Raw genomic sequence first — 27,851 nt, forward strand, 5'->3', positions numbered from 1 at the left:
TCTGTCCTCTAGAAACATCATCTGCATTCACATGTTGAGGTAGCTCTGTTCTACTTTTAAGAGGTCTGTGGGTCCCATAGTCTGTGTTTATTCGGGGTGCCAGCTCTAGGCTGTACAAATGATTCTGACATATCCCTATACCAAAATCCACTGAGACAATACACACACCACACACACACACACACACACACACACACACACACACACCACACGTAGAAAGACTGAGACAAAGATGAAGCAAGATTCTCTAACTGCATATGTGAAATAATAGGTACCACTGTCAACAGTGGCATGCTTATGAAGTATCAGATCTGCTAAAAGATTATTTGTTTGTAAGATATCATTGATTCTCCAATTAAGCCTATGGGTAGATTCTATTATTATCCTTATTTTTCACAGGGGAGACCTGAGGTACAAGGACTTGACCAGAGAAACACAGAATGAACACAAGGGAAGTGGGATGACCCTCATTCAGGCAGTTGGTCCCCAGAGTCTGTGATCTTCTACAACTTGCAATGTTTCTTCCTTTGAGAAGGCTAGAGAAGTGCTCAGTTTCTGTGGGAATTGTGGAAGCTTTCCGGAGCAGGGCATGGGGTTGAGTGAGGGGAGCTTTTAGAGGCTCAGCAAAAGCATCTTCAAAGACATTGAATTAGGAAATAGCACAGTACAGATGCTCTCTGACTTAGGATGGTGTGCTTTAGAATTTTTGAACATTCTGTTAGTGGGAAAGTGATACACACTCCATAGAAACCTTACTTGAGTAAGTATCCAATAGATTACATGTGGCATTCAACATTTTAGTGTTAAAAAGGCTTTGCCTGAAATAATTTTCCCCACTGTGGCTAATGTGAGGGTTCTGAGAAGATGCTAAGTAAGTTAGACTACACTATGATTTTGATAAGTTAGGTATGCTAAATGTCTTGTGACTTATCATGTTTTTAATTTGTAAGGGGTTTATTGGGTTTTAATCTTACTGCAAGTTGAGGAGCATGTGTCTGTGTGCTAAAGTACATTTGTATACAAATTAGTATACAAATATAAGAAAAGGAATTTGAAGAGGAAAGGGCAGAGAGAAGCACATTGCTGGCTCATGAAGGACCTGTGTGCCAGGCTCAGAAGTCAGATTCACAAGGAAGATTAGGAATCATACCAGGGTTTTGAACAAAGAAATGACACTGTCAGATCCACAGAAATTTTATCTTGGTGGCCGATCGGATAGATAGCAGAAGGAAGACTGGCAGCAGGAGTATCGATTAAGAGCCTTCATGCATAATATCCATTTGGCCCTTGGGATACATTTTCCACCCACTTCCTCTCTGCTGTCCACCTGCAAGGATTCCCTGTATGATTTTGCATTCCCTGAAGCACCTTTGAATGTTCAGCTAAGGCCCACCATGTGAGATAACTGCAAGAAATCAACAGTGGTTGCAGTGAGACTAGAGTATTTATTCCCTTGATAGCTTCTCTCTGGACCATGCACTGGTAGTGACCGGTCATTCCGCTGAAGGGTACTGCTGTTATCTGGCAACAGCATTTGCTAGCCCCTGCCTAGAGCAATGGTTCACTCAGAGTTTCAGGATAACCCCTTCACCCAGTCACCTGACGGTTCCTTGCTGTTGTCCAGCCTTGCTTGTGTTTCATTTTCCATTATCAGCTTGCTTTAACCCTATCCGAGCTTTTATAAATGGTCCCTTCATTAACCACTTCTCAGAGGCCTTCGGGAGTATTTGGAACCATTTACAGTAGCCCATCAGAGGGATGCTAAATGTTTGCATTAATTAACCATGGGAGAGATTAAAAAGAGGGCATGGTTTTTCTGAGATTTTCTCTCGTGCTCACTCAGCTGTTCTTTGCTAACGCAATGCATACCCATAAATGGTTGAAACAGTTAGTGGCAAGGGCGAATAAAATCGGCATCTCTACTGTCCTAGCTCTTTTTGCCTGGGCAGTGCGTACTTCTGTGCAATTGCATACAGTGCCTGCTTTTCCCCCAGCCAGGCAAACGCCATTTACAAACTCATCAGAAGCTCTCTGAGGGTTTCAGGGAATAATCTGCCGGAGGGTCAGCTGGTGCTGTGGAATCAGAAGGCTGGTTAGTTACCCACTTGGGAGATGTTACCAGGATGTCTAGAGATCAGAAGAGCTACTTATTTTCATAATGACCTTCAGGAATTAAATAAAAATACAATGAGTGCCATAGATTAGGAAGAACAAGCCAATTAAAAGCACAACACGCCTTCGGGATTTTAATTTCTTTTTCCAGGAGGCTGAAATCAGGCATCGGTGGCCGCTGAGGCTGGATGGCGGTCTACCCAGAATTCCTGATGAAGGCTGATGCTTGCGCTTGGCTCTTGTGGGATGGTTGAGGGGATTTGAGCCTGTTGAATATTTCACGAGTTGCAACCCATAGGGGAAGAACAGAGAAAGGTGAAGAGGCAAACCCTGTGTTTCTTTATGATTCCAATATAAAACCAAGCTACATAGGGTGGGAGGGAAGCAGGCGCTGGAGTCAGTCTTCTGCTGGAAGGCATGGGGCACCAATTCTCCCACTTTAATATCTGCTGTTTCATTTTATATTCATCATGTCAGCATAATCTGCCTTTATGGGAATTGTCTTGGTTCCCGACCAAATGCATTTAGTCCCCCTTTTGCTTTAGGTTTGATTGTAATATGACTTGAAGACTTCAATGAAATGTTTATATGGGAAGGATTAGGGGAAGGGAAAAGGGAAAATGCAATTGGAAGATAAGTCTGCAGGGAATTTCTAGGGCTGACTTTAGTCATGCTACTATTTCTTTGACCCATTTTTAATGGACACAGAACTGGCTCTGATCAAGTGCACCTGCTGGTTCCCTAGTGTATGCCAAATAAAATGTATGCACTAACTCAAGCATTCCAAGCCCCACGTCTTTGTTGAGCTACATTTATGTACATATGTGTATATATGTGTATACATATGTATATATGCATATATACATGCACATATATGTGTCTTATACATATATACAAGCATATATTATTGTTGGAGCTTCATTTCTAACCTTACCTTCGGTTGTACTCCTGAATGCATAGGCAGCAGATCCTACAGGGAACCACCCCAGTGATCTTCCATCCTCTGTTGTACATCAGTAAGTCCATTTTCACAGTGTTCTTGTCAGTGTTTTGGGAATCATTCTTGGTCTGCAAGCTTAAAGGATCACTTCCCATTATCGAGTTCCCAATAGAACTTTATAATTTTTTTAAAAAATTCTTTAATGAGATGTAATACATTTTGTTAGGTGGGGGTGGTCATGGAGCTTGAATTCAGGGCCCAGGCACTGTCCCTGAGCTTTTTTTCCCCCCTCAAGGCTAGCACTCTACCACTTTGAGCCACAGCACCACTTCCAGTTTTTTGGTGGTTAATTGGAGATAAGAGTCTCATGGACTTTCTTGCTGGGGCTGACTTCAAACCATCATCCTCAGATCTCAGCTTTCTGAGTAGCTAGGATTACAAGCATGAACCACCACTGCCAAGCTAAGACTTAATACTTTTTGAACGTTCATATTTTTACTTGTACCTCCTATAATGGAAATAGATATGTGTGTGTGTTTGTGTGCATACATATGTATATATACAAATACATACACATACACCTATATAGTTATACAGAAATCTGTTGTTGTTATTATTATTATTATTTATTTGTGCCAGTCCTGGGGCTTGAACTCAGAGTTTGGGTAATGTTCTTGAGCTTTTTTGCTCAAGGCTAGCACTCTACCATGTGAGCCATAGCTCTACTTCTAGCTTATTTTGTTTTTGGTGGTCAATTGGAGATAACAGTCTCATGGACTTTCCTACCTATGCTGGCTTCAAACCATGATCCCCAGATCTCAACCTTCTGAGTAGCTAGGATAGAAAGTCTGAGTCATTGATGTTTAGTTTTTGTCACTTACTTTTCAAAGTGCCTGAGAAGAAATAAAATATGAAAGGTTCCTCCTGTTCTCCCAGAGAGACAGACAATATACACCCATTCAAGTAAATATATGGTGCATTTATTCTCTCTCTCTCCCTCCCCCTTTCTCTTTTTCCTCATGCCAATACAAGGGTTTGAACTCAGGAACTAAGCACTGTCCATTAGCTTTTTTTCCTGAAATGTTTTCCCTGTAGTGTTCTAGAACTTGAGTTACAGCTCCACTTCTAGCTTTATGGTGGTAAATTGGAGATACAAGTATGGTAGACTTGCCTACCCCCGCTGGCTTCAAACCACAATTCTCACCTCTCAGCCTCCTATGTAATCCCAGCCATATCATGTATTTCTAAGCGATAAGTACTATAGGAAGTTTTTGTAAAGGACATATCATGGAGATGGGCCTTGCTTGGAGAAGACTACTTTAGCTGGAATAGAAAGACACGGATGCTTGGGGCAAATACCATTCGGGCAAAGACACTAGATTCAGGAGGGAAAAGTTGCAAGGAAATGGACAGAAAGTGCTAGGCCCTGAGAGAACAGTCGTAAGGCCTGAAGAGGAGAGCACATGTACTGAAGGAGCTTTGGTGGGAGACAGGTCAGATACTTCACAACCTCAGAGAGTTTGCATGTATGCCAATTCAGACATGTGGCTGGGAGACAGCATGCTGGGTACAATTTCTGCTGCTGAATGACTTTGAGTTCCCTGAAGGCAAGGACAGGTTTCATTTAACTCTATAGGCCGAATTGCTAAATGGCCTGGAATTGAGTTAGGTCCTTGATAAAATATACTGATTGATAAACGACTGCATGTATGAATAAAAGAATGAATGAATGATCAAAGCCTTCTGCTTCTACTGAAACAGTTTTCTCTTTGTATTCTCCTCCTCCCTCTCTACTTGCTGCCCCAACAACAGTTTCTTTTCTTTGTAATAGAGTAAGTCCAGAGCCATTCTCTGTGATTCAATATTTACTGTGTTTCACACACTGTTATTATCATTTAACGTTTACTGTCTGCTGACTGTGCACTCATCGCTGTAGCAAACAAAGAGCTCAATTTAGTTTTAGTTCATGGGCTAATTTAGTCAAGGAAAAGGAGACATTGCCAGGGCAATTGGCATCCTAGAAATGGTGTTGACTGGAAATCTACTGGGTCCAGCTGAGTACAGATTCACCAGTGACCTTGAATGAGTCACTAACCTTCAGTGACTCTGCTTTCTAATTGAATTGCAGGCATGGTAAACTTCTTCACTGATGGGATTTCATGCATAGGCTAGACAGAGCTTCAAGAGAAAGAGTCTGGACTTGTGCAACTCTCTCTTGATGTACTCTGCCTCTGTCTATACCAGGCTGTGTCAGCCAGGCAGATGTGGTCTGCCTTGAGGCTTTCTTTTCCTGTCATTCTAGGAACCAAGCACATTCAGTGGCTGGCTGCTCAGCCTTGTGCTCCTGAATTAGACACTACTATTTCTAGGGGCAGTTGAGCCCTGGGTCTCTGGTTTAGGGCTTTGATGCACTAAGAAAAAAATAAGTAAGGCACTGAGCAACGCCATTTACCATAATGCTTTCATCTTTCTGCGATCCTATTGGCTGGCTACCAGAGTACTTTCTGCTAGTGTCTTGGGTGCTAAGGCTGGAATATAAAGTGTGTATATGGGGGGTGGGGGAAAGGGAGGCGCGGGGTCAGGCAGCAGGTCAGGCCAGCCCAGGAGGAAGAGAAGATGCTGAGGAAAGACTGGCCAGTACCTTTGTCCTGGACCATCACAGTGAGCCTCAAGGTCCTTTGGATTCCAGGGCTCTAAGAGTCAATGAATTTTAAGACTAGCTGTGTTCCATCCATCAAGCAGCAAGGAAAGCTCAAGCCTGTGTACAGTTGAACCAATAACTTACTGTGTCTGGTTACTCAGTCTTTTACTTGGAATGAGGTGGAAGGCCCTTGAAGGATTTAGAAAGGAGAGGTCAATACTGTGAGATGATTTCCGTTGCAGCAGGATTCCTCTGGCTTCTGGCTGAGAATAGAAAGAGGAGGCCAGGGTAGGAGGAGACAGCTGAGTTAAGAAGCCCTTGAAGGATACGGGGAAGAGCATATGGGGCCTTAGCCCACGGAGCTGGTTAAAGGAGCTCCAAAGAGTTGAATTTTGGAAGATTTTGAAGGGCTTCCTGACAGACTGGATGAAAAGTGGGAGAGAAGAAAGCAAGCCATCATCTTTTTTTTTTCAGGGTAGCTGAAGAGTGAATTAGAACTTGTCCATGCTACTAATGATGATGATGATAAATCAATAGCTAATTTAAAAATTCATAGCTCACTTTTTCTTAGCACTAATTAAGTGCCAGACATTGTTCCTGAGGGTTTTTGAAAGTAACTCCCAACGAGTTAGGGTCTGTTGGGAAGAGACCACCCAAATGATGTTATAGAGCCTGATGAGGAAATTTCATCTCTTCATCTCTCCAAGGTGACTCTTTCATTGTCAATGGTTATGGTAAGAGCTTTGGTGAGGCATGGGAAGAGCTAATCGAATAAGAAGAGGCTCTTACTTGGCCTCTCTTCAGTACTCGTGCCTGTGTGTGTGTGTGTGAGAGAGAGAGAGAGAAAGAGAGGAGAGAGAGGAGAGAGAGACAGAGAGAGAGAGGAGAGAGAGGAGAGAGACAGAGAGAGAAAGAGAAAGAGAGAGAGAAAGAGAGAGAGAGATGGTGTGTGGATATGCATGCATGCACATGAGGGAACTTGCATGTCTTTTGAACTGTAGGAGTACTGTCTTAAGCTCCCTTAACTCAGGAAGAGGGCCCAAAGTGCCAAGCCTACAAAGGCATCTTTTCCGTTGCCGGACACTATGAAGGCTACTTGTCTGCCTAAGTCTCATTTGAGTACAGACCTATTACAGACCATGTACCCCATTACACTACCCCTTTGTTCATCAAAGGCATTGATAGGTCCTGTCTTTGTAGATGGTTCCAGGAACACATCCCTTTTCTAAAAGCCACTAGGAAATGATTGTGGGATCTCAAGTAATGATACCTAAGAAACTGTATTGGTATGATGATACTGAATATGAATGCTAATCAGGTGATCATAAATACCATGTTTAAAAGGGAGAGAATGCCATCAAGAATCCAATGTGTATCCTACAAAATCAAGAAGAGTAAGGAATGGGGTGGGTAGGGGAGGGATGGGTGAGAACGTCAAAAGGGGTGACATTGATCAAGATATATGGTATTCATAAACTTCTTTGGTAAGTGGCAACTTCTTAATTACTTAATGGTAATACGAATAAATACATAAGAATAAATAAAAATTTGTTGAACTAAAAAAATAAAATATAAATGTATCTACAGAGGGAAAAGCAGCACAGAGATAAGAGCTAAGATCTTCAGGTTTGGTAATCTGACTTAACCATTTTCTAGGAAGGCCTAGATTCCCTCTAGGTCAGTTAGGGAATGGCTGAGTAACTTTTTAAGCAATATAAACTTCTGTGTCAATGCTCATTTGTTTGGGAATACAGTATATAAAATATCAGGAATGGAATTACTCTTGTCAATGCGGGAAAATGACTCAGATTAACTGGCTTTCTTGGGTTCCTTATGTATGACCATAGGTATCTTGGCTGAGCTAGATTCTGATTCATTTCCCAGCTTAGCTCCTAATGACCATACCTGAACTCCTATTGCTCTGATGGATTTCATTCCTCTATTTTTTTTTGTATAGCCTCAGAAGAATGGTATACTTTTCCCCTTTTGTTTCATATCATTCTATTATTGAATGGGGAGAATTACTTTTCTGTGTGTGAGATTATAATAACAGTGTACTAGACACACTGGGTTCAAATATTACTTCTGCCCCTCTTCCCCATGGAGCTGGTGTAAGGGAAGGCATCCACTTATAAGGAGATAGGGTAACATTATGTGGCTCCTTTCTTTCCCAAAGCACTAGAGCCAGGCATGTAGCTCACCCAGTACCTTGGTCTTGTCTTACAGAGATGTCTGGCACAGCTGCGGATATCTCACTGGTGCACTGGAGACAGCAGTGGCTGGAAAATGGCACATTGTACTTCCATGTCTCCATGAGCAGTTCTGGGCAACTGGCCCGAGCCACTGCCCCCACACTCCAGGAGCCCTCCGAGATTGTAGAGGAGCAGATGCACATCCTCCACATTTCTGTGATGGTGAGTATGTAGGTAATAATGGGGTCTGGGAAGGAGAACAACTAGGTAGAGAAATGGAGCAAGGAGGGAGCCCTCCACCCCCAACAGATGGAGGGAAAGAACTGGCCAAGTGATGTCACCTGGACTGATGCATATCCATCCATCATCTGTCAGCTGTGACAAGCTAACTGGGCTTCAGAGAAGAATTAACGGGCCTCCACTCTTTGGCCTTTTGGCTGACATCTCTGGGAATAACTGTTTAGCATCTGCCACGTGCCTGGCCTGCTTTGTCGAGGGCTGAGGTTCAATGCTCCAAAATAAGGTTGGCCTTTCTAAGAAGGACTGAACAAACTAAAACGGAACAAACCTGTAATGGGCTGCCCTTTCTCAAGTTCCTGGAGGTGTCAGGTTCTTTAAAGCTCACAACTACTATACAGTGGCCCCTGGAAATGACCGGTAGTGCCCAATGTAGTCAGTGCCCAGAGGCCTCTCAACTCCCTCCTTTTTGCGATGTTATATACCACGGAAGAGGGGAAAGAAGCTTACTGGAGTTCAGATAGCTTCTCGCAAGTGGAGTTGGTCTTGTGTCTTTGAACCCTGAATTACAAACCCTGAACTATATCCTGCATACTCTGAGTTCTCTCAGTTAGACAACTTTCTTTAGTATTTATCAGATATCAAAGACTGTGCCTAGCATGCTTATGGAAATGATCTCAACTCTGTTCTTGTTGAGATTGTGTGACATCTGGCATCCAGATACCACATGAAAGGTAAAGTTATGGAAGCAGAGTGGTGAGATAGACTTCTGGCTCTGTTGGACCTGGGACATAGAGCTCCAGGAGTGTGCTGCCTCTTCCGAGAAGGTCTCTGGGGTTGAGATCATTCAAGTGGCAGCCTGGAAGATTTCTTTATAAAGTTGCAACTAAGGGCTTTCTGTAGCAAATAGAAAATCAGCTAACAAACCAAGCTAGAATGCCAAAAGTATAGGATCTAATGGGCTCAGGATGAGCTTGCAAAATGGTGACATCTGCTATCCCACTATGTGATACCCCTCAAACCAATAAATACATTATTTTCTTTGACCATCTCTCCTTTATCACAGCTCGACCAGATGTGTTAGAGTAGGAAGTTATACTCCTAACCTATGTAAGAAGTGAGAGCTCAGAGAGATGAAATGATTTGTGTAAGTGTTCCTTCATTTCTTCCTTCCATCAAGAGTCAATATTTATTAGCCTTCTGCAGTGGAAACCGTCTTAGAATTTTTATATCTCTTTCTTATTCCTCTTCAACTAACTAGCAGTAGATATTCTGATTAGAACTGAGCATGATCTTGAAATCCTTCTCTTTTTTGGAGAAACATACACATATCCCAGCTAGATAGCAACGTTAATTTTGGACCTAACGCATGCTTGTCACGTGGAAGAACAAATCAAGGCCTTTGTGTTATTCATGGGATCAGTGTGATAGACTTTTTCCATATATGTGTGTGTGTGTGTGTGTGTGTGTGTGTGTGATCTGATGTTAAAACGAATTGACACAGGGTATAAATGCTCTTCTGCCCTTAAGGGTTCAGAGAAAGATTCCCTTTTGATTAATATTTATCAGATATTATCAGATATTTTCAGCATTGTGTATGGCACTTACTTAACACACATTCTTCCTATAACCCAGTAACCTACATTGGATTATCTCAATTATAAATGAGTCTTAGATGTGCCCTTCCTGCCTCTCAAGTTCAGTGTTGGTCTCACTAAGTCTCACGGTTACCCCGGGATGATGTCCCTTGCATTTTTTTTTTTTTTTTTTTTTTGCTGAATGAGGTCAGGTTGAAAAGTATAAGTCACCATGACCCAGATGTCACTGAAATTTATTTTGCAACTCGGGATTTGGTTGCAGAGTAGGGATAGGGAAGCTGGAAGGGTCTAGAACCTCCTTGCCCTTGAAATAACACCTAGTCAGCTACTAGTCTGCTCCCTAACCTCCCAACTTCCCATTCCCCACATTCCTTCCCCACCAGAGGAGAATCATGTCATCAAGGCACCGAACTAAAAGATGGCAGCCAGCATCTCAGAGTAGGGACCAGTTTCTGGGAAGGATGCTCGCTATCTCAAGGTAGGAGATAGGAAGGTCATCGTGCAGATTCCAGCCCAAGGGTCTGTGTAGTAAGTAACTCCTTTTTCCGTCTCTTGTATTCTCATAGCCACAGTGTTAACCTCTGTCTACCTTGTCTATATCATCTTTACATCGGATATTGCACACACACTTATTGTATAACTACACTACGCTTTTTGAGCAGAGGAGCTTGTAAGAGCATTTGCTTTTTTTATTATTAGACATATTTCAGTTGAAAAGTTTGTGATATTCTGATCTATCTTATTTTTCCACTTCATAGATCGATCGGTTGATCTCCACAACAGGCTAGAACTTGTCCTCAATCCCTTAGTCAGTCATCAGGGATTGAGAAGCCACCTGGTCCCTCTGTCACCAAGAGTCTGTCCTTCCTATCTTGGTCACAGACAACTCAACAAATAACCGTGCAACATCTCATTCCAGTTGCCCAGACTGTATCTTCCCATTTCACAGAAAGGAAATCTGAGACATAGCAAACTTGTTCATGGCTATATGGCTAGCAATGGATATGGATACAGGGAAATTCTGACATCAGGCATCCCCCAAGACTCCAAGTCCATATCAGGTGGCTCATGGAGGGGTCCCTACCCTCTCCATGAAGATCTGAACTGCTTTGTGAAAGGTTGTAAATCAACCAGTCACAGTCTCCAAAATTGTGTGGAGTGGCAGGACTAAGAGCTCTCCTATTTCTCAGCACAAGCTTTCTGCTGGCTCACTTAGGAGAATCAGCTGACATTCAGCCTTTGGAACCTACACAGTGCACATCTACCTGGGTGAAACCATGTGCTCCCTAAAGCTTATTAAGTCCTGAATTAACCAGCTTCCTAGTCCCCAAATGATGCATCATCTGACAGTATCTCCAAGTTTAATGCAAGGAGGAGGTATTATGTGAAGCTAGGCCAGAAAAAGAAGGCAGACTGTCATTGTCATCTCCTTGATGCCCTGCCCAAGCTGAAGCTAGGGTGAAGCTGTTTCATTATATTACTGAGCTATGTGGGCAGCAGGAGGTAGAAAAGAAAGACAAGGATGGGGATCCAGCTGAACTGGCTCTGAATGCAATCTCTTTTATTTCCTTCTTCCTTTTAGTTTTACCCTGACAAGCTGTTAACAGCTCTCAGCCCTCAGTTTCCTTATCTATAAAACAGAGGTGATCATGTATATCTCACATTGTTATTGACAAGAGTAGAAAGAATATATAAACAATAACCAGCATCTAGCATGGCACACAGCACACAGCTAGTATGTAGTTATAATAGCTATTAATATTACCCTTGCAATGACATTCAGAAGATTCCAGTATAAGAATTAGAAGACATTAGGTTTGTCATATATTTCCTGCCATATTGCTATGTGATAGAGAGAAATAGCCATAATACCTGTTATTTCACTTTAGTATTTACTATATGCTAGACAATTTTCCAAGTTTCTTTTTGCATGCATAAGACAATCAATCTTAAGATGGATATTATTTCATAAACAAATAGTGTAAGTATTAATTTAAAAATTAGATATTCATGTAACTATGGTCACTCAAGTGTTAAATGGCAAATCAGTAGTTCACTTAGAAAAGGCTGACCTCTATCTTTGGTCTATATAGATAGCAGATCATCATTTCTCTTCTCTATTGCTGACTCAAATTGTAGGATTTCATCATTTAATTCCTACAGAGATTCTGTTTTTATAAAATATCCATTTGTATGTTAGTGGGGGTCATATCTTCATAACCAACACCAATGTTAAACAATGTATCTATTCCTACCTTTATGTCTTTGGCCAAATCACCTTCATTATTTATAGAACTGGGATAACTAGTTCAACTGGACTTTTTGAGTTTATTCCTAAGTATTGTGTGACGTACCAATTCACAAATAAAATGAATTTTATTATTGAGAAATCTCTGAGGCCAGACAGTTTAAATAGAGCATGCCCATGATTCTGTTTAATTGATCCTTATACCTTGTAAGATAAGGAATTATTTCCTTCATGGACAGATGAGGGATCTGGGAGTTAGTGAGGTTTTGCTGGCTATTTATTAACAACACCAGTAAGTGCTGAGGCTGGGATTCTAATACTATAGTCCATCCAAATTGAGGAGCTATGTCCTGGGCTGAATTCTGCATGGCACAGTGCCTGACATTCAATAAGTCCTCCGAAAGCCAAAGCTGTAGTGAGGGTTTATCATGCCTGTTATTTATGGAGTATTCACTCTTGGTGCTTAGAACACTTAATAGAACTTGGAAGTGTGTCAGTAAGAGAGAGAGAGAGGTATTGTTCAGGCCAGCAGTTTATCAATAGGAGAAAAGAAACCCTACTGCCCACCATTTCAGAGCCAGAGGAGGCTTTTGACTTGAATCCTTTAGGCTTCCTTTGCATCCAGTGTTCATCAACCCAAACTAGCACTGTCCCTTGCTGTCTACCAGTTCAACCTGAGATCTTCATACACCAACCTGAATACTAAACATGGAAGTGCTGGATTTATTTTAATCTATAAAGTGAGAAGAATTTGCCTATGACAGGTAGCTTTTAGGTGGAATGACAAAACTCCTATTATGAACAGAACCTTTGGTTTTCTTTTCTTTCTTTCTTTTGCATTTAGATGTTCTTTTGCTTTTGTTTGGTTTTTCTTTTGGTACAGTTACTATGGCTACTTATATTGACATTTCAAGACATTTTATTTTCATGTTGATCAAAGGTTCCTTCAAAGAAAATAGTTATTCAGAGGTTAGTCATATAACACTATTTTCTTTCTCCTTCCACCCCCCCCTATTTTAAACAATGATATTATGTCATTTTGATATGGTATGTTTTGTCTTAAAGATTTCTACAAAACATTATAGAAACTGCCTAAGATCAATATCTTTTATCATGGATCTTTTTTCTTCTTCTTCGTCTTCAAATCTTTGGTCTTTTTTTGAGACAAAATGTTTTTAGAAGGGGGATGAAAAGAACTGCTTGGTTTGATGTAGAAGAAGAAAAGTCTTTTGAGGGCACTTTTCTTTCAAAAGGAGATTCCTTCACAAAATGTTGCAGATTTGTACTGGTGAGCCCTATCAGGAATGACTGTAAAAAATCAGAATTACTGATAATAGCTAAACTGCCCTTTTTATGTGTTTGAGCTTTGTAGTAGGGATGTGGCTCAGTTAAGGCCACTCAGGTGCAGATGCTCGGGTTCAAGAACACCTGAAAGTATATCAGAAAATACTGGGAGCCCTGTTCGCTGGGTTTGGAGAAGAAAAAAATCATTAGATTTGGTGACTATTATAGTTACCTGAAATTTAGGTGATATGTGGTTCTATGCTATGATAATACATAGAAAGATACTTTGATGATTACAAAATGTCACAAAAATCTAAAAAATCATTATTACTAGTCACAATCAGTAGCTTCGTTTGTAGAATCTGTATGATATTAGGCTAATACTTACTAAAGAATCTGTGAAAAGTGTCTTTAGATTCTTTCCCCAGCCAGTGCACTTATTTATTTATTTATTCATTTACTAATTAATCACTTGATCATGTAATAGTTTACCTGCAGATTAACTCCATGAGAAGTCTATCTACTAGGAAGATAAGTGAAAAAAACAAGATTAAAAGAATAATCACAATTTTGATTAGGGATATAAAGATTGCATAACAAAACCAGAACATTAGTCATAATGCAGCACAAGCAAATGGTTGGATTCCATAGCCTAAAGTATTGGTATATTTTGAATTCTGTTCATGAAAGGCTGGTTTGCTGAACGAGTAGCTTGAGAAGTTCTTGGCCAAACCTGAAATACTGAATCTACCTCTGGGGATGAAGCAGTAAAAGGAATTATAGCTGACTATGAAAGTTACAGGACAAGAATCAAGATAGGGAGGCATCTTCATCATCATGTGTAGCAGCATTGCTTCAGTGCTTAGTGGTAGAGACTTGACACATGTTTAACTCACTCAGGTCTCAGAACAGTCCCAATTCAGTAGACATATTTGTTATCCCTGTTCTACAACTGAGAAGATATAGACACAGAGAACATAAGTAGGTTACTGATCTGTAAGAACTATGTTCTCAATAGGTCCTGAGATTCAGGATAGGGCTTCATGGCTGATTTCTTAGTAGAGAGATTTAAGCATCAGTTTTCTCTCTGTTTTCAGTTTCTCATCTGAAACGGGTTAATGATGGAAGTAGTAGGATTGGAGATGTTGGGAGGAATATTTAAGATATATTTTTCTACCTTACTTATGCTGTAGCCTTAGCACAATGCCTTGGCTTTCTAAACCTTACGACTGACTGCCATTTGCAAGTACACTAGCTTCCTAGGGACTTCATAACAAAGTACCACAACAGAAATGTATTATCTCTCAGTTCTGGAATTCAGCACCATGCTTACTTCTGAATGTACCAGCATAAGATCTGCTTCTGGATACCGGTCCTGGCTTCTAATAGTTCCCTGGCTTAGAGAAATTTCACTACAGTCTTCACATGGCACTCTGCCTAAGTTTTCGTCTCTCTCACTGTCCAAGCTCTTCTGTTTTTATAAGAACATCACTTGCACTGGATTGGAGCCTACCTTAATGACTTCATTATAACTTGATTACCTCTGTAAAAGGCCTGTCTCCAAATAAGGTCATATTCTAAGGTCTTGAGGATTAAGAGTCCAACTTTTTTTTATGGGCACAATTCAAACTAATAACAATTAATGCTATTACTGTGTTATTTATAAGTGATCTTAGTAAAAGGGGTTCAGGACATCAGGGAAGGAGAAGCCAAATTGTCAGCCATCACAGGCTTTTGAGTCTGCAAATCCTTTCAGGAAGAAGACATTTTAGTTAGATTCCAAACTGAAAGGATCATGTGAAATAAGAAGGTGGTCAAAATCTGGTGGAGCAGGTAATACACAGAGCACAGACAGCAGTGGCTCAGACTGAGACGTCCCTGCTCTGAAACTAATGCGCTTCCTGACCTTATACAAGTTACAGGTCCTTCTTAGCCTGGGTATCCTCCTCATCTGCAAATTTAAGTTCACCAAGCTTTCGTCATTTGTAAAGGCTTGGTGAAGTTTGCTGGTATAAATACACCTCAGATCCTTTTGTAACCATTCATTTGATTTCAGTGTTATTTGAAGAGGGGGAATATTTTAATACATAAATATATATTTATTTCAATTATAAAATAAGCCATATGAGCCTAGTGGTTTGGTTGTTCTGACTTGCTTCAACAATAGTGTCATGAAAAGGTTGATGGACTGTTTGTTAAACTCCTGAGAAAAGTGTGAAAGTAAGCCATATTTCTTTTCTTCTCTACTTTGTGCCCATTCTGGGTCTTGAAAATTAGGTCTGAGAAATGTCCCTGAACTCTTTCGCTTGAGGCTGGCACTGTGCTACTTGAGCTACAGCTCCCACTTTTGTCCTTTTGGTGGTTAATTGGATATAAGAGTCTCATGGACTTTTCTGCCTGATACAGAGATCGCAGCCTTCTGAGTAGCTAGGATTACAGGGGTGCGCCAGCCACCTGCATGCATCATTAAGCCATTCTTCTGTCTGGAGGAAATGTGACCAATCTTATAGCATGTAACATAGGTACATGTAACAGCCAGGGCATTTATTGTCAGGAGTCCTGGATTCAAACTCATGGTCTCTTCCACATGCCAGCTGTAGATCTATGAGCTGGTCCATTCACCTCTCCCAACTTTGTGTTTGGCCATTTGCAGAATGGAAATAAAATTAAAATCATAACATCAAACTGAAATGATGCATATGACAGTATTTGGCTATTGCCAAATAGAACTGTGAAATATGGTTAAGATATCGGCACTGAAAGCAATTTAGGCCTCATGGAATTTTACTCTTTTACATAGGCTGCTTTTTCTCACTTAGTCTAAGAACAACCAATTGACCCTGGATTTCAGCAACTTGTCAAACAATATTTCATGTCACATGCATGCTCCATGTTGGCAGCTGTAGGAGCCCTGGTGGTAGGGGTACAAGTCCTCTCATTCTGGAACTTTGATTGAAGTGGGAGAACCTGTCAGGTCTTTGGTTTTTATAACAGAGGAAGCAAGCAAGAAAGCTGCAAGGAATCTATGAACATATAGAAATACAGCTGATGCTCGGATGTGTTTTCTTACACATTATATCAGCCAAAATACATCATGTAGCCAAGTGCAGGGGCAAGCAATACTTTACAGAAGATGGGCACACAGAAATGGCAGCAATGGGAGAATGTACCCCACTCCCATTTTACCAGTCAGACAGTGGATGCTCTCCACTCCTCCTCCATCAGTCAGACAGAAGTTGTTGAACAAGGCATCCTGGAAGTAGACTACCAAGGGGAAACATGGGAAAGCAGCTTGGGTAGAGCCTCTGAACATTCTGGCCAAGGAGGAATGCAGGATGAAGGTATGTATAGTAAAGACTTCTGCATGATGAGGATAGAAAAAGACAAAGGATCACCCAGACAGGAAAAGTAGGTATTAGTTGTCTTTATTGACAAACTATTATACAGTAGGTAAATAGAAAGTTGTAAGATGAAGAAAGAGAAACTGAAAAAGGAGGAGCCAAGAATATTGACAGAGATGCAGGGAAATTGACAGGAACAAAGGCTTTCACAGGGATGGAGGGAGAGAGAGACAGAGACAGGAGAGACAGACAGATAGAGACAGAGAGACAGAGACACACAGAAGCAGACAGACAGAGACGGAGAGACAGAGAGAAATGAGGAAAGAGCAAAAGAGGGTAGGCCACAGGGAGGAAAATCAACAGCAGTAATCTGGAAGACAGGAAAACAGAATGAGCAAAAGGGACAGAAAGATCTCAAGTAGAGTAGTGGAAGAGGACAGATTCAAGGCAGGGCAGAGAACAAGCAGGAGCTCAGAAGCAAGTCAGGGATGGAAAATACAGGCAGTATCTAGGAGAGCTGGGAGGCCTAGGCTGGGCTTGCACAGAAGGCTTCTGTAAGAGGAAGCAGAAGAGGAGGTGGGAGGGACTGCAGACCAAATCCCCAAGGAGAGATGAAAAGCAGAGATCCATGTAGAAGAAGAAATTGATGAGTGGACCGTGGCAGGAGTGTCATAGAGAATGTCCCCTATGTCATCACTTACCACCTTCTTCTTTCTAGCCAGTTCTTCCACATTTTATTTTCCTTCAAGAACCTGGAGCCTCAATAGAATTCTAACAACACAGCCCAGCTGGAGCACCAGCAGCTCACACCTAGACTCTTTGCTATTTAGGAGGCTGGTATCTGAGGGCCCCAGTTCAAAACCAGCCTGAGCAGAAAAATCCTTGATTCTTTATGTCCAATTAACCAGCAAAAAGCTGAGGTGGAGTGAGTGAGTGAGTGAGTGAGTGTGTGTGTGTGTGTGTGTGTGTGTGTGTGTGTGTGTGTGTGTCGGTCACAGGGCTTGAACTTGCCTGGGCACTGTCCCTGAGCTCTTCAGCTCAAGGCAACTACTCTACCATGTTTTCTGATGGTTAAGTGGAGATAAGAGTCTCACATGCTTTCCTGCCCAGGCTGGCTTTGAACCGCATTCCTCAGATCTCAGCCTCCTGAGTAGCTAGGATTGCAGGCATGACCCACTGGAGCCCAGCTAGAGTGCCATTCTTGAGTCAAAAAGCTAAAGGACAGTGCCTTGGCTTTGAGTTCAAGTGCTAGTACTGCATGTGCCTCCCCTCCACACACATACTCACACACGAGTATTCTAACAACCCAAAAAGAAATGCAATGTGTACATATTCTGTTTTCTTCCATCTCCACGTGTCCAAGTCAGCGTACAATGAAAACAGGTGGAGGATTCCTTTTGGGAATCTAGGGAGCATCCACCTTTGCTCTCACTTTTTTCTCCTACCTAAAGTCCAAATGTAGGCCTGGAAAGAGAGATGTGGATTCAATTCATCACTTCCCCTCTTGCTGCAGTTTGACCTGAAGGGCAGTGCTAAACCTTTCTGATTTTCTCTTTCTCTTGAGTTGTAAGTTAGACCATGGAGACCGCATTCATGGGTGAGAGGCAGCAAAAGATGAAAGGCTCTGTGACATTCTCTTTCTTCTTTTGTGCCTTTAATCCCCCCTCCCCAATTTGTTGTCATGCTTGGCCTTCACAAATCCCTTTTGACTTAAGTTGAGCAGGAGTCATTAAAAATATCGACTTAAAAATACAGCTAGAAATAATCAACTAACTAAATAAATGAGGGACGAGAGGCTGGTCTGCTTTACAGCAGAGCTTCCATTTAATAAATGGGCAAGGAAAGAAGAAAACAGAAAATCACCAGTAGGCGATCACCTCTGTAATAATTACCACTGACAAGGTCCACCGATGTGTGCTAAGACAAATGGGTGAAACTTGGAGAAGAAATGGGATCTTTGCTGAGTTACCATTGCTCTGGGTATTTATAAATTACAAGAGGAAAATAGTGGCTTCACAGTGAAGAAATCTGACTCATCTTGCTTGTAGTTGTTTCCTGGTGCTACTGTAAGAAATTGTCGTCCAATGAAGGCTTACCCCAATAGACATTCTTTCACCATTTTGCAGGCCAGACGTCTGAAATTAAGGTCTTGACAGAGCATTTCTGTCTCCAGAGGCTCCAAGGGCATCTTACATTGGTCCCTAGGGTCCCTGGGATTGTGGCCACATTAGCTTTTGTTATTTCCCTCTTACCATCTTCTCCATGGATTCTCACCTTGGGATTTCTTATTAGTATACCTGTACACACTGACCTTAGGACACACCTTAGGATAACGCAGGATAGTCTCCATTTTGTGAGGTCCTTAAGTTCACAGCATCTGTGAAGACTTTTTTTTTCAAACCAGGTAGAATGCACAATTTCCAGAGATGATGTGGTGACCCTGTCTATTTTGGGTTCCTCCATAACCTATCACATTAGCTCGCTTTACCCAAATGGTCAGGGTTAACATCTACAGCAAGAAGGCATCATGAATGACCTGGCATGACACAATATACGAAGGAGGACACAAGGCTACTTCAGTAGCATTCTGGACTGAAGCCTGTCCTATCGATCTGTTGTGAGGAAAAATCAGACAAGCCAGTGAGGCACTTTTTTTTTTCTTAGCAGTATGAGGGGTAGAATTTAGTACTAGTGTTAATGCTTGCTACACAGGTACTCTATCATTTGAACCATGTTCCCAGTCCCTATAAGGGATATTTTACTAAACATTTGACTGGTACTCTTCCCATGAGTCCTGGTCATAAAAGACAAGCAGGACTAAGGAATTATCACTGATAGGAGGAGATGATAGAATAAGTGACATCATTAATGAAAAGCCTGATTAGATTCATATAAAGGCTGTGGTTTGGTTTACAGTATTACACTGCTAGTCCCTTGCTTTAGCTTGCTTTATTATGGTTCTGCAGGATACCATCACTGGGTAAGATCAGTGAAGAGCATGCTAGCTTTGCAGGTGCTTAGTTTATGATTCTTCCAAAAACATGGCAACAAGAGCTGGTGTTGACTTTAAAGGAAACTACCTGGACTAGAATTCTGGCCTCGCCACGCTACCAGCAGTGAAGCCTTGTTAAGAATTACTTAATTCTCTGTGTGTCAGTTTCCCTCCACTGTATAATGGTATTCAGAAGAGTTTCTGCAGTTAAAACAAGGTAACATTTGTTGAATACAAATGGAGTGGTGATCCTTTGCTCCTGGAAGTAACCTTGCTGCTCTTTGGTTCCCATTTCACAAATGCTAAAACCAAGCTCTAGAAGGGTAAAGACCACTAACTTCTAACATCACATAGCCAGAGTTTGAGCCCAGAATTACCCTTACATTTCTGAGGCCAAGTGATCCTTTCTGTCTTACAGTATTTCCCTTCTTATGGGAGCAAAGGTGAGTATGGCCCATTGACAGGTCTCTTGTCATTACCAGTGATCAGATTCTGTATTATTGAGGCAGGCTTGACCACGGACTGAGGAAGAGACAGCCAGGGTTTTCCTGAAGATGGAACTTTAGAAGTAATGATAGGAGAAACTTGTGACTTAGTCCTTAATTTTTATGACTTTTTAAAGATTTTATTTAATTTATATTGTTATTGTACAGGTGAGACACAGAGGGGATATAGTTACATGAATCAGGCAATGAATACTATTATTTTTGAACCACGTCTCCTCTTCCCTTGGTCTCTCCCAGTTTTCCCCTCCTGTCCTCACCCACAAGATGTGTGGTTTATTTTCCACATAGTGTCTAGTGAGTATTTGTTCACCCTTTATTTCATCTTTTTTGTGCCCCTCGTATCTTCCCAAATACAAACAACCTAACAAACAAGATGAAAGGAAACAAAAATGAAAACAGCAACAACAGCAACTAAAAAATTCTCATGTTTCTTTTTCTTGGAGTTCATTTCATGAAATGTTTTATTTAATCATATGCACATAGCCTTTGTCAATTACTCCTATGCATATCCTCCTTTGGCCTCAGTATATGAATGGCTAGAGCCCTATACAATTTGCCATGTCCCTGTGTGTGCATTTATATGTATGTATTAATCATTCAGTGTGTTTATTTAGAGACTATAGGCATTCTAGCTACCATAAATGAGGGAGACCAGGAAGCAACCTATGTTTCTTTGGCTCTGGTTTACTCCACTTAATATAAATGTTTCCCAGCCTTTCCATTTCCTTATGAATGGTACAGTATCACTCTAATTGATGGATTAGTAGAATTCCATTGTGTATATGGACCACAATTTCTTGATTCATTCATCCACTGAAGGGCATCTGGGTTGATTCTCTATCTTGGCTATGGTATACAGTGCTGCAATGAACACAGTTGTGCTGGTAGCCTTAGTGTCAATACTCTTTTAAAAGTCATCTATTATGGGAGTCAAGCAGTAAAAATAAAAATAATAAGATGTATGATGAGATGATAACACAAGATAAGCACACTACCAAAGGAAATGGAAGACATTTTTAAAAAGAACATAATTGAAGAACTTAACATAGCCTTTGAAGTAATGAAATTAATGAAAATCAATTTAGAAGACACATATTTTTGTCATGTGGTGGTGATACTGGAGTTTGAACTCAGGACTTGCACTTACTATCGAGGATAGACAGGGTTAAGGAAATCACAGGATTGAAAGATGGAAGGGGAATGCCACTGATCAAGATGCATTATTCTCATAAATTGATGTGTTGAATTGAAAGTGCTTTGTACAATTATTTGAAAGATAATAAACATTAATTTAATTTACAAAGAAAAGCACAAAACAAGCTTAGTGTAAAAAATAAATGTAAAACCTCCTAGGTATCTAAGGACTGACGCACAGAGTCACATGACAAGACATTGAGAGCAGTCATTTATGTGGGTCCAATGTGTGTGTGTTTTCCCCACTGCTTTGCATTGCCTACCCTACTGGACTGTGAGCCTCCCATGGCAGAACACTCCTTGATCTGAGCAGAGGGAGCCTTCCATGGTGCAGGCTTGCACAGCCATATTTCACTTTGCTATGGTAATCATCCTGTCTGCAGATTCACTGATACAGTCAAACAATTACCCAATTCAAACTTTTGCTGCTAATGTTCCCCAGCTCAAGGGCGTCTTTAATAGCAAAATAATACTTGTTTTTTCTTCCTTCCCTCTCTGTTTTTTCCTAATCTCTCCCCAATGAGACATAACATTAATTACCGCAGTTAAGTGAAATTCTGTCTCTATTACTGCCTGCCACCTTCTCCATCTTGGCTTCCGCCTCCTAAATTTCTCTCCTTGAATGAAGGAGGCGGAAAGAGGTAAGGCAGGTGTGTGGTTATATTTATTTACTTTTTCTCTGCCCACCTCTTTGATGCTGAATTTTAAGTCACATGGAGTCTGTTTCCTCTGGGGTGTGTGTGTGTGTGTGTGTGTGTGTGTGTGTGTGTGTGTGTGTGTGTGTTCTGTTTGTGTGTGCCTACTTCATAATCTAGCTGTCATTTTGAACTAATTGTGTTGTTTCCTCTCGTGTGGAAGGAAATCTTATCTGTTTTGGATTAAAATTCAATGAAGGTCAGAGCGGCTGGAAAACTTACCAGACTGCTGCAATTAATGTTCATTTGGCTTTGATAAATTGGAACGTTCTCCACAATAGGACTGGAGTGGATTTCAGAAGCAATAATTCTTCCATTAACTCAATGATTTTGCCTGTGAGGGAGGACCTTGTCCTGCTTTTGTTTGTCATCTGTCACTTGGAGGAGCTGGGCATATGTCAGCGATGATTTAGCATGATGGCCCTGTCCGCTTGTATCAGAAAACCACTAATTATTTTGGGGCCCTGTAAATTGCTTGATGAAACCAAATATTAGGTTTCATTGAGCTAAAAAAAAATTTCCCTATCCCTAGATTTCTCTGATTGTGCGATTGTTTCCATTTTCTTTTTTCTTAAGGGTTATGTGAAATTCAATCTAGGAGAGGAACAATGCTGAGCTCCTACTGTAGGCTGTGAAATGTGTGCCTCCCTTACATTATTTAAGCCTTACAATTCTTCGGGGGAAGTGTGCCCCATATCACCAAGGAGAAGCTGAAGTCTACAGATGCTGTCAGCATCAGCAGTGTAGTATTGCAAACCAGGTGTCTTGATTCCAAAAGTCCCAGCCTGATTATCAGGCATTAGGATTATGAAAAATTAGCCAAATGTTGTTAAATTTGACTGTTTGTCTTTGTTGTCTCATTAGGAGGGGACCAAAATAGTTCTCATCTATATGAAAATTATCTAGAGTGGGGGCATTTCCCAATTGCTTTCCATACTGATGAAGTCAACTTATATCCACAGTTTCTATGCACCAGGATTTCTTTTTTTAATGACTTTTAAAATGAAAACAGCATGTAAGATGAAAAAGTAGAGGAAGAAGATGAAGAAGGAGGAAGAAGAAAAAACAGGAAAAGAAGAAGCAGGAGGAAGAAGAGGATGAGGGGAAAAGAAGGGAGAAGAAAAGATAAAAGAAGTCAGGCACTGGTGACTCATGCCTGTAACTCTTACTACTTAGGAGGCTGAAATCTCAAGATGGTGATCTGATGCCAGCCCAAGCAGGAAAGTCTTGACTCTTAACTCTAATTAACTACCAAAAAGCTAGGTATGGAGCTGTGGCTCAAGTGGTAGAGTGCTAGACTTGAGCTCAACAACTCAGCAACAGTGCCCAGGCCCTGAGTTTAAGCCCCAAGACTGGCAATTTAATAATAATAATAATAATAGAAAAACAATCCCTCCAAACCACAACATGTACTTTAACAAAAGGAATATTACATGCAGAATTTCACTGCAAATGGATGATACTCCCTGGTGTTTGATTACAAGACAGTTTTTCAGCTCTGCCCTAAACCTATCTGATCTAGACCCCATGTAGGGTTCTGGGCAGTGTGCAGAAGTGGAGATTTTCTAACATGTGCCCCACTGGAGTGACTGGAGGGAAATCAGAGCCTCTAGCCACTCAATTTACCATTATTGTTTAATTATCACAAAACCCAGCAGCCAATGACATTTCCATATACAGAGTAGTACATTGAGGCACATCTAAGTAAGTAGGGAGGTGGAGAATGGGGTCAGACTTGGTAACAAAGCTATTGCTCTTACTAACAGGCCCTGTCTCATCTTCCCTGTCTACCTCCATCTTGCCTCTCCTCTAAAAAAAAAAAAAGAATTCTGCTGGTTCATAAGCCATAGCAGCACTGGGCTTCCCCATGGGCACCTCTTCAATTCCATTTTATTACAGCCCCAGTGTGTCCTGATGCTTCTCTAATGAAGTGTCCAGAGGCCTGCCCTGTCTCTGCTTTCCTTAATAGGGAGTGAAATATGTTGAGTGGCTGTGCCAGAGGCTTTGTTTGGAAGGTATCGAAAGCCACTGTACAGGGGAGACGCGCCCTGCCCTCCCTGCAAGTAATATCAGGGGAAGAAGGGCTTCTCCTAAGGGACACAGGGCCAGGCCATTGCAGCCAGGGGGTGAGTAAAAGAGGATCTGGTAGACCTGGATCTGCTTGCTTTTTTGTTGACTGTTTGATCTTGGGCCCTCTGTGAATCACAGCTTCCTCTAATGAACAATAAAACCAACAATAGCACCTCCTCAGATGCAAATCATTATAAAAAATGCAATCACCCAAGTTTCTTACCAGATAAACCGTATTTTCCCAATAAATGCTGGCTGTTCTTACACCCCATATAATCTTGGTCAAGTAACACTAATATAATATGTTTCTATTTAAAAACTCATTAAAATTTCCTGCCTGTCTACTAAGCAGGTTCTTTTTACAATGTTGATTTTGAGCAGAGAAGACAGAGACTTACAGAGGAGCCTGCTAATTCCCAAATGAGGACCCCCGTAGCCCCTGTCAGCTGTGAGTATTTAGGCCCCAGGAGAACATTTGCCTGAAGTCCTATAGACAGGTAATGTAACATGCAGGGTGAAAATTGGGCCATCTTCTTTTTGAGATTCCAAGCCAAAAATATTATGAATTGTGCCCCCTACTTATATGAAAAACTTAAAGTCTTCAATATGACTCCATCTGGAGCTAGACCCTTTCAAGTGGTCTTTCCAATTAATTGACCTTATAAAGGTGGAGAAGAAGACAGGTTAAATGAGATTAAAGAAGGAGAAAGAAGAGCCTCAACTGGCGTATGCACAGAGAAGATGCTGGGTGAAGATGCAAGTAGATGTCTTGTATTCAAACCAGGAAGAGACTCCATCAGAAAATAACTTGCTGGCGTTTTGATCTTGGATTTGCAGCCTTCCCTTCCTCCAAATGTAGGGAAATAAACTGTTCTCATTGTTCTATGACAGTCTCTGACCAGGCTAATACAGCAGAGAATTATGGCTAGTGCCTCTCTCCTATCTTCCTATCTCCCTGTGCCTAAGGGGACCAAAGTGGCTGGAAGAATACTTTTCTTCTCCCATGCTCTTATTTTAGGAATAGAGGGGAAAATTGGAAAGAGGAAAGTTGACCACCAACCAAGTAAGCAGGGAAATGTGAAAAGGGAAGAAAAGAGAGAAGATAGAGGTTGTTTAGGAGGCAGGTAGCCCAGCTGGCACACAGTGATGTGTTGAATGGATTGGGAGGTGAGGCTTCTCATTGACCTGGCTACACTTCACTGTTGGCATCTTGCACTGAGTACAGATTCCATGAGTTACTTTAAAAATTTTTCTGAATACTTAACATGCAGCTTGATCTTTACTACATATACTATTTGAGTATTGAATAAACTATTAAATTTTATTTAAAAGCAACAGCACTGCCTGTAAATGATTGTTCCCATTTCCTGGATGGGAGGTCACACACGAATCCTACACCTGGATATCTACTACTAGCATAGTGAGAGCTGGAGACTTATGTGAGGAGAACTGGAGCAAAATGCTATGCAAACTAAAGCTCAAGAGATGTGAATCTTCCCTTGATGGCTCCAGTGTCTTATTTCTTAAAAGATGATGTCAAATAAGGTGACCCAGACATAATGCCTGGCAGTTGGTAGATTCTCAGCCTATGGTGACTCTCTTGATCACCCATACCATCCCAAGCACAGCACTGATGAGAGATTCGACCACTGAACATTTCTTCCATCAACCCTAGATCAACCTGGTGTTTTTTTTTCCCCCGGCCTGTATCACCTGCTTCTGTCAGTAGGCTCCTCAATTCTGAAAGCACAGCATCCATGGGAGATGACAGCTGGGGTCTGAAAGCCACCAAGGCAGGCCGTCTCCCACCATGGGAAGGTGACGATATGTCTGGCCCTCCCCAAAAAGTGCGACAAAGTGAAAAATGAGGCTGTGAAGCAACAGCAACATCTGTGTCATCATTTCTGCACCAGGAGGTCAACTGGCTTCATAAACCATGCTGCTGCCAGAGCTGTCTTTGTTTGGGAATTAATTAGGAGCCTCAAAGAAGTGCTGCCCATGCAGATCTGGGTCTCTGGAAGTTATAAAAAGCAGGTGGATTTTAAGCAAATGCATTTTTCACCCTTAAACACCCCGTGAAAAGGGACATATGAGAGCAGGAGTCATGAGAGGAAAGGACATAGAAAAGGAACACCTGAGCCGTCTCTTTGTTCCGCATTCTTTTGCTCATGTGTGTGGCCCCCTAGCCTTTTGGCTGCTGCTATCTGTACAGCAGTAGGATTGGCATAGTGTCCAGTTTTCTTACTACTGTGAGCATTGCTTTACTCAATCACACAACAGTTCAAGGAGGAAGCAACAATTGTCAACTGCCTGTTTCATGTGGGGAAACCAAGGAGATAGGGAAAGTATCCTGACAGAAGTAATAGAGCTCAGAATCAAAGCCAAGGTTAGCTGTTAGCTGCTATGTCATCATAGCATCTCCTGATCTGTAGCCATTTGAAAGTCTGTATGACTTAGAGTGAGAAACTTAGAAGAACCATAGGAATTTTCATGTGTGGTTCAGTGAAGACCATCTACACTTTTTTTAGTCAACTCTGTGTTAACAAAACTTAATCCCCCTCAAAGAATTAATTTTATTAGCAGTAGTAATAATAAAATAATAATGGTTACTAATTTCTGTATATTGTTGTGGCTGTTTCCTGACAATGATCACACCTTTTGTATTGTATCATTACCTTTACAACCGTCCTTGCATATTTAGACATTTGTTATTGTTGAATATCATTGTCGTTTTACAGAAAAGTTGAGAAGTGATCTACATGTTCTTTATCACATAGCCACTTAATGAGAAAGGCAAATATTTTTACTCATGCTATGTAGGCAGAGCTGGGGGTAGGATGGGGTGGGGATTGAAAGCTTTAGGAAACCACATGATTACCAATGAAAAAGAGCTAAGGATAGAGAAATCTATAACAACAACAGAAAAAATCAGCCGGCACCGATGGCTCACGCCTGTAATCCTAGCTACTCAGGAAGCTGAGATCTGAGGATCACAGTTCAAAGCCAGCCCGGGCAGGAAAGTCCATGAGACTCTTATAAACCAATAAACCACTAGAAAACCAGAAGTGTTGCTGTGGCTCAAGCGGTAGAGCACTTGCCTTGAGCTGAAGAGCTGAGGGACAGTGCCCAGGCCCAGAGTTCAAGCCCCATGATCAGCCAAAAAAAAAAAAAAATCATAGCATTTTAGAGTCACACAAATTTCAGGGTCTCTGCATGAAGATCTCTGTGACTCCTATTGTCACAAAAAGACAAATTCTGAGTAACTCCTCTTGTATGAAATATTTAAAGCAGTCAAATTCATAGAGGATCAAAGGATAGGATGTTATTTGCCAAGGATTAAGGGAGGGGAGATGAGCAATTAACAATCAAGTCGTAAGATGTCGGTCCAGCAAGTTGAGTCAGTCATTTTTTAGGGGTCTTCAGAATCACATTATTCTATATGATAGTCAACAATAATTAATTTTACAGCTGGAAGTTTAAGAGCTTACATCCCATATGAAGTGTTTATCAACCTGAAGTGTTTATCCTAATAAAATAAGTTATTTTTTTTAAAAAATTGAGAATAGCTGGTATCTACAGATGGGAATTGAGTTCTTCTGACTCACAAAGATAAAAGTATAGCATCAGGGATAAGATCTGAGTCATTTTGGGTTTAAATCCCAAATTTCCTTTCACCTCTGCTTGTAATTTTAGGCAAGTGAATTTATTTGAGCCTTGGCTTTCTTTTCAATAAAGTAGAAAAATGCACTACCAGATGTTTATGGGGATTTGGGAAGATGATGCATATGAAATCGGTGGCAC

At 41.2% G+C, this 27,851-nt stretch overlaps 1 protein-coding gene across 1 annotated transcript in view; it reads left to right on the plus strand.

Annotated features, from left to right (window-relative positions):
* Positions 1–7,921: 7,921 nt before the first annotated feature.
* The window catches only part of Astn2 (astrotactin 2), a 777,558-nt gene continuing 757,628 nt past the window's right edge, over positions 7,922–27,851 (plus strand). The window contains exon 1 of the mRNA XM_013030183.1: positions 7,922–8,107. Within this exon, the coding sequence (XP_012885637.1) occupies positions 7,922–8,107 (186 nt within the window). The remainder of the gene's footprint in view (positions 8,108–27,851) is intronic.

This window comes from Dipodomys ordii, unplaced genomic scaffold (genome assembly GCF_000151885.1).
Source record: "Dipodomys ordii isolate 6190 unplaced genomic scaffold, Dord_2.0 Scaffold127, whole genome shotgun sequence".
Taxonomy (NCBI): Eukaryota; Metazoa; Chordata; class Mammalia; order Rodentia; family Heteromyidae; genus Dipodomys; species Dipodomys ordii.